At 34.3% G+C, this 12,122-nt stretch overlaps 1 protein-coding gene across 2 annotated transcripts; it reads left to right on the forward strand.

The window, feature by feature from the left end:
- The first annotated feature begins 384 nt into the window (after positions 1 to 384).
- LOC132284036 (WD repeat-containing protein 55) lies at positions 385 to 9,616 on the forward strand. Of its 2 annotated transcripts, XM_059786096.1 has the most exons (15): positions 385 to 636; positions 719 to 751; positions 899 to 963; positions 1,102 to 1,189; positions 1,349 to 1,421; positions 3,202 to 3,308; positions 3,838 to 3,880; positions 3,987 to 4,043; positions 4,375 to 4,451; positions 4,713 to 4,761; positions 4,855 to 4,901; positions 5,003 to 5,076; positions 5,587 to 5,642; positions 5,755 to 5,875; positions 9,223 to 9,616. In XM_059786096.1, the coding sequence occupies exons 1-15, from the start codon at positions 542 to 544 to the stop codon at positions 9,291 to 9,293; spliced, it is 1,056 nt and encodes a 351-aa protein (XP_059642079.1). In that variant the 5' UTR covers positions 385 to 541; the 3' UTR covers positions 9,294 to 9,616. The 2 variants fall into 2 exon arrangements, with proteins under 2 accessions (XP_059642079.1, XP_059642078.1); XM_059786095.1 differs by lacking the exons at positions 5,587 to 5,642; positions 5,755 to 5,875 and having other exon boundaries at positions 420 to 636.
- The last annotated feature ends 2,506 nt before the right edge of the window (positions 9,617 to 12,122 follow it).

The raw sequence follows: 12,122 nt of genomic DNA on the forward strand, positions 1-12,122 counted from the left end.
ATATGGCAGTGTCTTTATATGGGCCGACCCAGCTGTACGGACTGAATGTAGTGTTTGCAAGTCGGATCCGGCCCATGTCGTCCGGGGCCTCCTCATTAACTAATTTTAATTTATAAGATATTTAATTAATACCGTACATTTTTAGAATATATGTAAGCACGTTCGATTTTGGAGTTTAGGACTATCACAAATGAATGTCACAGAGATATTATTAAATTCATTATCATTCGTGAATTTAACAATTTGATCTGATATGTACATATTGAATCGAACTCGGGAATTGATGGATAAAATTCTCGCTCGACAAATACGTTCGTTCCATGGTGTCAACAAAAGTTAAACGGGCGGGGTAGGGTTTAACTTTAACCCGCCCCATACTCTCTTTGTTTTTCGACCGGTACAACTCAGAAGTTGGACCAGTCAACCGGCAAACACTTGTTTTTTGACAAGAAATGATAACAGCCCTCGTTTAGGGTTTTATGTCGTCGTTATACTCCCCACTCCACTGCATGTTTGTATACGCAGACAACAAATTGCTTTAATGGAGATTAATTTGGGGAATCTTCCATTCGATGTCGATTTCCATCCTTCGAACTCTCTCGTCGCCGCTGGGTTAATCACCGGTGATCTTCTCCTGTAAGTTCTATTTTTTATTTTCTGGGAAATTATCTTCTCCCTGTAAGTTCTCCGTTTATAAAATCTACCTCTCTCGTTACAGATTTCGTTACGCTGCCGATTCGCAACCACAAAGGTAACATCTCGTGTTTATATATATATATATATATATATATATAAATACATATTTGTATTTTCTTATTCAGTTTACAGAGAAGCATATTAAAAACTATACAGTTGCATTAGGAAAAGTTGCGCTTATGTTCATTTGGAACTATTTCAGGCTGTTGGAAGTCCATGCCCACAGTGAATCGTGTAGGGCAGTTCGATTCATCAACGAGGGACGTGGTAAAACATTTTTTGTTGTGGTGTTTTTTTTATTGTTATTTTGCAATTTTAGTGACACTAAGGCTTATTTATGATGGAATGTATTTGGGATTTCTCTCTCTGAGTTGTTTCTTGTGGTGAATTTGAACTTGTGCTTAGCAATTGCCACTGGCTCTCCGGATTGCTCGATTCTCGCTACGGATGTAGAAACTGGGTCTGCTATTGCCAGACTTGAAAATTCTCATGGGTGGGTTTTGTATTTTTTTTAGTTATGCTAGTTTGTGTGCCTCTTGGGGAATTATGGAAACCTGCATTTTTTTTTTAATGTTTTGTTATGTAGCTCTACTGTTTCATGCTTAGTTATTTTTATTGGTTAAAATTGATCTGACATGGTTTACTCGTGCAGGGCTGCTGTCAATCGATTGATCAACTTGACTCCGTCAACCATTGCCTCCGGAGATGATGAAGGGTGTATTAAGGTTTGCTAACTTAGTTGTTTTTATATTATTTATTTTCTCACCTTTTGGTTTATTAAACTATAGATTTCTGCAACATCCGAAGTTTTCAAAGAACTAAAAACAAAATTGAAAATAGAGTTTTCATCCTTCCTCCGCTATTCTTATTTTCTGTGAATGCATTATTTGGTTGGATGTTATGATAAAATGCATTTGATTTGTTGGAAGTTCAATGTTGATTTATGTTGTATCTGCAACTTATGGATCAACGTCAGGGGTGGACCTAGGGATTTTCAATTGGATGTGCCGACTATTATTGCGAGATAAGCTTTTACTATTATTACGAGATTAGCTTTAAAAATCATAAATTGTAGTGTGATTTTCTTTACAACAGGTGTCGTAGCATATGTTTCTACTACAACAAATATTTTAGATAGATAATCTATGAGGCTATGAGCCAAAAGTATTTCTTAATCCATTGCGCATGCTAATTGAGATAAAGAGGGGGATGTGGGTTAAATTTGTTTCTTCCCCCCTTTTCCCATGAAATGTGGGCCTCCGGATGTTAGGCAGAAAGAAACTCAAAATAATAATAAATATTTTTAAATAGGAACTGGAGGGCCATTTGATAAATTCTTATTTATGTTTTCAGCTAACAATTAATAGAGAGGCCAATTTCTTAGGCTTTTCAAAATTTTGGGGGCCATGGTATCCCTCAAGTCTTCTCTGGATCAATGGATTGCTCGTTAGTTAGTCAATGAGCAAATAATGCAACCCGTGCTTAGGACCAACAAGTTAAAATAAAGGATGATATTTTTTCTTTTTCTGTTTGTCTAAAATTGAGATGATAGTGCTCAATAGTTGTGGGAACCTTCTATATAGGTGACCTCTAAGCAATATATTCTTTATGTGTGGTAGTTTTGAGATGCAATTCTCCAAACAACCATGATGGAACTTTAATACACTTTAAGTTAAATCCAGAGTCTCAAGAAACTCATTTATTTTTATTTAAAGTATTTTTATGATAAAAACTTTAAGAATATGCACTCTAGTTGATAAAGTGTCATAAGAAAGTTTTCTTGGGGTTATTTGTAATTACAGACTTCATGGTTGTTTTTCCTAACATTTTTTTTTTGTTTTGCCAGGCCAGGAGTAAATTGGTATTTTCTCTGTAAACCATATCGAGTTAGATCAACCACTAGACATGGTATTTTGCGGGCGAAAATGCTTAAGGCCCTATAATTCTGCTTGATGAATGCAGCTTACCAAAACTCTTCCCAAAGTTGATAGACCATAGTTATTTAACATGTTCCAACAATGGAAAAGGGATCTAAACCATCTGTCATAATTAACCTGTCTAACTTTTGTTTCAACCAAGCCAAATTAAACTTTCTAAATAATTATATTCTGTCTACAGGGGTCATTGAGACCCCTAATGTTTCCAGCAACCAAGCACGATTTAGAAAAGAAAGAAACTCCAACTGTAGTTTTGAACTAAATGCTGATATCTGCACATGATTTTATTCCTCATTATTTTGCAAACTTCTGGAGCAGTGCTTTAGCTCCAGCTGAATTAGGAGTTATTGGTTTTAGGCTTATGTGGGAAGAACTAATTCTGTTGTTCTCATATAGTGTTTGCATTTTAGTATTTTGCCTGGAGCCCTTTTCATTATCCTTGTAAAGATTGTATATCTTTATTGAAACTGTTTGGAATACTGACAGTATGGAGTTTGGGGGTAGCTTGATTTGATTCTCTTCATTTTTATTTTATTTATGTTTTTTTGTTCTTTTTTTTTCAATGCAGGTATGGGATACCAGAGAACGTTCTTGCAAAAATTCTTTTAATGCCCATGAAGAATATATCTCAGATATGACTTTTGTATCTGATTCCATGAAACTCTTGGGAACAAGGTAGTGATATTACAATGATAGTCTCCAAATCAGTAAATTTCTGTTACATGAACTACATTATATGTGTTTGGTGTGGGGGTGTGTATAGTCCTCGGATTTGTTTTATTAATACATCTTGACATACAAGAACACGACTAAATTATCATCTCGACCATTTACATCATTTTTAATTAGGATAAAATGTTGTTAATGCAAAATTGCTCTTTGGGCATGGGTACTTAAAGTCATTTTGAAATATTGAAGTTTGAATATAAAATATTTGAAATGTGTTCAATGAAAGTTTGAGGTCTGTTGTTGCTATATTCCTGTGCTTAAAATAATGTTGGGTAACTTAGTTATCTGACAGTGGAAGAGTTGGATAAGTATCCTAGATTCGAATCCCTGTCATGTCATGTCCAACATGGAAATATACCCATTATGATTTGTCCATGTAGGTTTAGATATTCCCTAATGAGTGGCTTTTGTTTATATTTTATATTATTTTAGTTTCTTTGACATTGTTAGTTTTCTTTTCTTTCACATTGCTAAGTGGAGATGGGACTCTATCTCTTTGCAATCTTCGAAGCAATAAGGTATGTCTTTTTGGGATTGCTTCGGTGGTTGATGTTTTTGATGTAAAATAGTTAATACTTGTAGACATAGTGTGCTATTTAATCTGTCCGAATTTTCTAATTCCAGGTTGAAACTCGGTCTGAATTTTCTGAAGATGAGCTGCTTTCTGTAGTGCTTATGAAGGTAGGCTTTATGTATATACAGAGGCTACTGGACTTTATCTTCCCCTGTCGCGACAGAGTGGTAGTTCAACTAGTATTGCAATTTGCGCATGGAACTTCTTTCATTAGCCATTGATGTTTCTTTGCAACATGCAACTGTTTATTTTTCTTTTCTGTTTATTGTATTGCTTATGGAAATTATAGACCAAGAGAGGAAAATCATTAAGTCACCTGTGATTATTTTATTAGGACTGGATAAATTTGACAATAATACCAAATGAATGCTTCGCAACTTGTCTGTGTTGATTTATTCTTCTTCCTACTTTGGTTGACTATTTCTTTGTTGTGATCAGAATGGTCGGAAGGTCATCTGCGGGACACAAACTGGAACTCTATTATTATATTCATGGGGTTTTCTCAAAGACTGCAGGTAATCCATATCTTAAATGTTTGAAAGCAAGTGTTAAAAAAGTGTCTCGGAAGGGGATATTGTCGTCATCCACTATGTGGAGTGATTTTGAACCAAATGAAATACTTTTTTTTAAAAAAGTGTCTCGGAAGGGGATATTGTCGTCATCCACTATGTGGAGTGATTTTGAACCAAATGAAATACTTTTTTTTTCTTTCTATTCTTCAAGTGTTAATGTTCCTGCTGGGTAATGTTTTCCGAATCTTTCTTTTGGATTTTCAGTGATCGTTTTGTTGATCTCTCTCCAAACTCTGTTGATGTCTTGTTGAAGGTTAGTATAATTTATCACTATTAAGTAATAGCATTTGGCTTACTTTAGGTCACTCCAACTAATGATGCCTCTCATTTTTCTTTTTCTAAATAGCTTGATGAAGACAGAGTTATTACTGGATCCGAGAATGGACTCATCAGGTGAGAAGACTGCGGTGTTATAGGGCTTACTAGTTAGTACTACATCCCACTTGTCAAATCAAAATTTCACTCGTTTTACATTTCACCTATTTTCTGTTTAGCCTTGTAGGCATATTACCCAACAGAATAATCCAGCCAATTGCAGAGCATTCAGAATACCCTGTTGAGCGTCTTGGTATGACTTGCATACTTTCTTTTGAGGAAATGATTGAGCATCTCTGTTTTTATTTTTATTTTATTTTATTAATGACTGTATATGGATACAATTTTATGGAACTTACTGGAAAAAAATTGCAGAGCATTAATTTAATACCACAATAATTATTGCAACTTTGTTTGTCACTTTTTATTTTTTATATTTTTATATTTTATGTTTTTTATATGTAGTAAAATACTTTTACCCGACTCATTAGTCATTCTCTTAGTTGCTGTTACCTTATTAAACAATTTTGTTGACCAAGACACTATGGTTAATTTCTAATCAAGTATATATTTATAACCGCATTCTTTTTATATGTTTATCCCATTGGTGAACTGCTGAACTGCCATCCATCAAGTTATCTTGCATTTCCATTCTCTTTTAACCTTATTTCACATCACTCTTAGATATTATCCTTTCTTAAGTTGGACAATGTTTAATTGGTAATATATTATGTCCAACGTTTCGGATTGTTTGGTGTTGTAGCCTTTTCACACGATAGGAAGTTTCTTGGCAGTATATCACATGATCCAATGCTGAAGGTGTGTTGATAACTCCTCTAATCTATCATGCATTATGATGGTGTCCTCTATTAATCTTTAAGGACTTGGATGATATTACTTTTTCTCAACCCTCTACATATTTTCCATGTAGCTATGGGATTTGGATGATTTACTCCAAAGTTCTGGTACTACTGTAAGGAGTAATTCTGCTGTGGCAGACGATGATAGTGATGAGATGGATGTGGATACAAGTCTTCCAAAATTTTCCAAAGGTATTTGGGTGTCTTGCAGAGTTCATAATAGTTTACGTCATTGTGGTGTCTTCATCTAAGGCTAACGCCTGAAGCATATATAGCACCTGAGCAATAGATATGGACTGGTGATAAATTGTACACTTGCATTCCCCATATGAGATGTACCTTGTTTTTTATTGTCCACATCAAACTTGGTGCTTAAAGAATACAATTCGTGAAACATTATAAATTTGTTTCCTTGAGCAATTTTTGCTTAAAATCAAGGTAGAAAAGTACCGAATGAAACAAGATTGTCCTAATAATCATCTTAAATTTATTCTATGTGCTCTTTCATAGGGCTTCACAATGTTTAGTTTGTCTCGTGTTTACATACACAACAATAAGCATAATTATTAGACTTGAATTGGATATAACCTGAAAAGATGCTACATTAATGGTTCTTTGTGCAACAATCAGGTTGTGTAATTGAACCATGAAACCATAAATATGTGTGTGACAATTAGGTTGTGTGGTTGAACCATGAAAACATAAATACGTTTGTTTTGAAAAACACTCTGGTTGAGATTTTAATTTGCTATTGTTCATGTTCTTCTTTCTTAATTTTTTTAAAAATCAATGAGAATATAACTCTTAACTTCGAGTCTGTGTTTATGCATTTAATCAACTTCTCCGGAGAAGCCTTGAATTCTAACTATATAAACAAAGTTACACTTAGAAGTGAGGAAGAAGCCTAAGTTTTCTTCTAGTCATATATCACTTTGAAGAACTAGATTTCATGAACAAATTGACTAGCATAATAGTAGATTTAAGTAATACTAATTGTACCTATTAATAAGTAATCTTCTTGTCAGGCCCAACAGGCTTGTGGCCTAGCGGTACCAGGCCCTTACTTTCCAAAGGGAGGTCAGGGGTTCGAACCTCAGTGGAGGCATGTGTGTGTGAGTACCAACTAGGAAAAAAAAATAATCTTCTTGTCACTACCTGCCCACTTTGTGTAGATACTGTCGCTTTGCACACTCTTCATGCTCACGGATTTCAAAACGCGCCTACAAAGTTAGGAGGTGTCCACACAAATAAGTGCCAACAACCTCTTCCCCCGGGCGATGTGGAATATCACACTTCACCAGACACAGTTGTTTTCCCATAGTCTTTTGTTATTCTTGTGGTATTCAGTTTTGATCGCACCATCATAAAAGATAAAAGGATCAGGACCCATAGAAATATAGTTTCAGTTAGTGGACAGCTATAAAGATAGTAGCATGATTTGATGAATCCTAATATCCCATATGTTTAATTAAATGAAACCCGGTGTCTCTGGGCTTCCAAAGGATCAGTTTTAAATAGAGTGGCTGAAATCATTATCTCATGAATGATTTTTTTACACATGAACTACAAAAAGGAACCCATTAATTCTTAGGGCCTGATACTTTGCTATTGTGGTGCCAATGTGAAGACATTACCAATGGTGGTTGGTGCAGTAGTTGCATTTGTCTGATTCTCTACGGGCACATTTAAAAAGACAATTAAGTATTCTGGAGTGTATTTAAGTATAGCAGAGTTATTTCTTCTTATGTCTATCAGTTTATTATGGGTGCATTTAGGGATGGCAATTTACCCCAACTTGTTGGGGAACCGCCCCTCCCCCGCCCCGTTTAAAGCGGGTTTGGAGAACCGTTTATTTAAATGGGGTGGGGATGGGGGTTGGGAAAAAAAAAAAAAACCGGGCCGGATTCGGGGCGGGGGCGGGGTACCCCCGCTCCAATTATATATGGAATTACACCTATTAGCCCCTGCCATGTTATTGTACTTACCAATTTAACATATTATATATATGTGTGTATATATATATATCATATTATATTATATATGCACTTCTAAATAAACCCTATTCATTCCTATCTTCTAAAGCGGCAGCCGAGAGATGAGAGCTTGAGATCGAAGCTATGAGTGACGCGACGAAGCGAACGTTCTACGGCTTCAGATCTTCTCTCTCTTCTTCTCCGGCCATAGATTTCCACAGCCTTAGCCAAGCGATGAAGCAAATCGACACTTCTCAGTCCCTCACTATCATGCGACTCCCTTTAATCCTTCTCCATATTCTCTCTTCTTTTCCGGCCATAGATCCCCAATCAATGCTTCATATATATATATATATATATATTGAAGTAACAAGTTCTACCTTTTCACAGTTAGGTTTTGTTCACAGTTTGATTTGATCATCTAGTTTTTACTTTGATTCTCTTTCACAGTTTGATTTTGTAGCAATAAGAATCCGAAAAAACCCTCAAATTTAATCGGGGGCGGGGCAAGCGGGGATGGGGCGGGGGCGGTTATGGGGATTAGGAGTAAAAAAATAATCGGTTATGGGGTGGTTTTGGGGGTGTCAAATTTAAACGGGGACGGGGATGGGGAATGAGAAATCCGCCCACCCACCCCATTGTCATCCCCAGGTGCATTTTTTAAGTAGTGCATGCATTTGTGATTTATCTTTAAATAAGCATATTATATATATAAGTTTTATGTATACATTAATATAAGAAAAAAGAAGCGAAATAGTTTACATGCATGGCCAAAGTTGTTGAATAGCGAATATGTAACTTGCAGAAGTCTAGAAATAAATTAACATGAAATTCATGGTTCTTCTGTTCTAGGTTTTTGTATTCAATCAAGTCCTTAGTATATATTTTTCCTGATTGGGAGGAGCTCAACCTTTTGGGTGTCTTATTTTTCAGTTTTGTTTTGTTGGATCCTTTGTGTGGTATGGTCTAAAGTTAATGAGCTTGACTAAGGCCTGCCATGCCTTTAAAGTTCCCAATAATCAACCTAGGTCAATTGAAGGGGCAGATTACCTCTGTAAATGACATAGATCATTATTATGACATTAAGAATGAGAAAGGCAAGTGATATGAGTGCTCTATTTTAGTGATTATGTTATTGACTAGATTTGCACAAGTTGATTTTATAATTGATAAGCTGCAATATGTACTTGATAAGAGGGATATGTATATACATGCAAATATTAGTGGCGTGTTTGAATATCCTATAGAGCTGCACTCTACATTGTGCTTTTCCATGGAATCTAAATGAGTCCATTGATTGTCCATGGCAAATTAAGGCCGTGTTGTTGAGTTACAGTGACCGTCAGAGTTATGTTTGGAAATGCAATGCAAGTAAAGTGTATTGTTTAATTTTGTTTGGATGTCCTGGGAGTTCCCTACTTTTTTGTGTTGTTGCCATATGTCCAAACTCCAAAGGAATACTACCATATCTTTTCGAACTATTCTTTTGTCCTTAACAACTTTTATTTATTTATTTATTTTCCATCTAATTGATTTTTTATATATATATTTTTTCCATCTTTGCAGGGACCAAGAGGAAAAATGAGAGTAAAGAGCAATCTCTCGGCAGTGCTGACAATTTTTTTGCAGATTTATGATATGATTAGCACCTTGTCATTCAACGCGGGAAAAAATAGCACGTTGTCCGTAACACTTTTGGCAACACTGATATGGCTATTGTCCCTAGAAGATGCAAGTTTTTCATGGATGCATGCCTATTTCTAGGGTTCTTGCTTCGAGGATGCAGCTGTTATACCCCGTGGGATTTACGCTGGCAATGTGGTCTCTTGATAGCTGAATTGTGCTTGTTACGAATGATTGGTTAATTTTGGTTAAAATTTTAATTTTTCTTGGAAGATTGTGAATTTTTAAGCATATGTTGTATTTTCTAGAAAAAGAAGTGGAGGTTGATTGAAAAATTGATGGATGGCTGCCATTCTTTATGCAACGTCATCTTGCAACACAATGAGGTAAACTAAAGAGGTAAACTTCGACCTCACCCATTAGTCTTCTGCCGCCGTCGCTTGACTACCTCGGCGATTGCTCCTCTGTCGTTGATTTCAATTATTCTGACCGCAGTACCGCTAGAAGGTAAACTAAAGAAAAATTGGAATTTAGATAACGTTGTTTGGTTAAGTAAGTATTAAATAGGGAAGAATTAGTAGTATTATATGATTTTACAATTATACCCTTCCATAATCAGTGGGAATTCTTTGAAAGGGTAAAAACATAGAAAAGGAGTTGATATCCTCCTCTCCTTTCCTCTCACCTCTGAGAGGAAGTGATATGGTTGTCTTCTTCCTTACCATTTTCTCTGGTTATGTCAAATATCAACTCATCCATCCATCCTTATTTTTCTCTCGTTGCTTCCTTTGAATTTTCTTTCCTACCAAACAGAGAGTAAAACTGAGCCCCACATCTATATATATTTAAGAATTAGACATCATTACATCATTTAGTTATATTAAACAGTGACAATGACTCTATGATTTAGTTCAATTTATTTTTATTTTTTTATTCTTTTTATTTTTATTATTTTTATTTTTTTTTGACTATGGTAATGTCAACATTTTATGGCATCTCATAATTCACCATTAATAAAATTATTAATGCATCTAAATTTGGTTTGTCTTACTAATAATTATACATTATGTGTGTATATATATATAAATCTCGTGCACGTACATTGAACATGTATTGGGATCGTTAACTAAAGTCATGGATAATAATTATATAGGCAGAGGATCTGCATATTCTTACTCAGTTTTGCTTTTTAGTAAACAACGACTTTTAAGTGTGTCAAAAAAACGTACTAGTATAATTTAAGATTGTCTAATCAAATTATTGGGACTTAAAATGTGGTTAATAAAATGCTCAATTATTCAGCACCAATATTTGACAGAATATAACCTTTATATATTACACGACATACACATGAGGTTGTAGAAAAGATTTCACCAAATCCTTCACATATTACAAAATTTGAAATTTAGATTCATTTGAAAACGTCACTATGTCATTTGCTCACAAATCAGATTTAGTAGTTTTTAGACATAATGAATGTTATAATTATCAATAGATAACAAGTAAACACCGCAGTCATATATGAGTAACTACAGCAGTCATAGTAACGGTAGAGAAAATAATTTGAAGGGGAATGAATGTGTCCGACTGTCAGACTTCCTATCATTACTCTTATTAATTTAATTAGGACATAGCAGTCGTGGCGGCTGTCCCCACTCGGCCCTTCTTACCTCCATCCCTGGTCAAGAAAGCAACAAATTTTCAGGTCCGGCCGATTTGTCTTATTATTAAAAATGTTGAATTGACATGGAATAAAACCTACCCACAAAATCATGTATTCATTTAGTTAAATAATAATTTATTTATTTTTGTACATAAGAGTCATATAGTGAAATTATATATATGAATTTTTTTCTAAGATGAGAAGTCTTGATGATGCTTAATTTGGTCAAAAGCAATCACGTACTCAACATTAGTCAAAATAAGTTCCTTTGCCATTTATATATTTTCAATTTTTAGAGGAAGGTTGTAGTTGTTTATAATTGTAACAATAGCACCAAACTGACTATGCATTACATCATCATGTCACTAAATATAAATATATGTATATATATACAGGGACGGACCAGCAGGGGACTGGGGGGTTGGCCCCTGAATTTTTAATATTTTCATTTTATACTCTAATGTTTTTAAAATTTATGAAAATGTCCCCCCCTAAAATTACAATTCGCCCCCACTGGATTCTTATTTTTTAGCATTTTATATTTCAAATTTTGATAATTTATGAAGATACCCCACTATAATTATAATTTGCCCCACTGATTTTTTTTTTTTCATTTTATACTTAAATTTTTTTAAAATTTATGAAAAATATCCTATTAAAATTACAAAAATGAACCCATCATATAATTTTGTACCCACAAATTAATTCGCCCCCCCTCACCAAATTTTCTGGGTCCGTCACTGTATATATATATATATATATATATATATATGTATACATATATATATCTATCTTTGAGTTGATATCATTCATAGTTTTTGAAAACTTTCTTTTGTTTATTCATCTTTTTTGTTCATTCATTTTTTCTAATTTTATGTAGGTTTATTTTTCAAAGGACCATTACCAGGTATAGTCTCTGTTACCTTATAAAAAAAAAAATGTATAATCTCTGTTAAAAATGAAACTAGTTGATTAAATGAAAGATTATTGAGTACAAATTTGACATTTAATATCATTAACACAAAAGCTTCTTTTATATGAACCATAGTGCAGTCCCATACTTTTAATAAGTATAAGAAGTTATGACATTTCCATTTAATTCATGAAAACTTTTAAGAAAAGTATATTATCCCCTGGATGTCCCATTGGTTTGCTTAGATAAGAAGTCTGTATGTATGCA

The sequence above is a fragment of the Cornus florida genome, unplaced genomic scaffold (assembly GCF_030987335.1).
Source record: "Cornus florida cultivar Cherokee Brave unplaced genomic scaffold, ASM3098733v1 CherokeeBrave_3.0.0_Hap2_Chr11, whole genome shotgun sequence".
Classification (NCBI taxonomy): Eukaryota; Viridiplantae; Streptophyta; class Magnoliopsida; order Cornales; family Cornaceae; genus Cornus; species Cornus florida.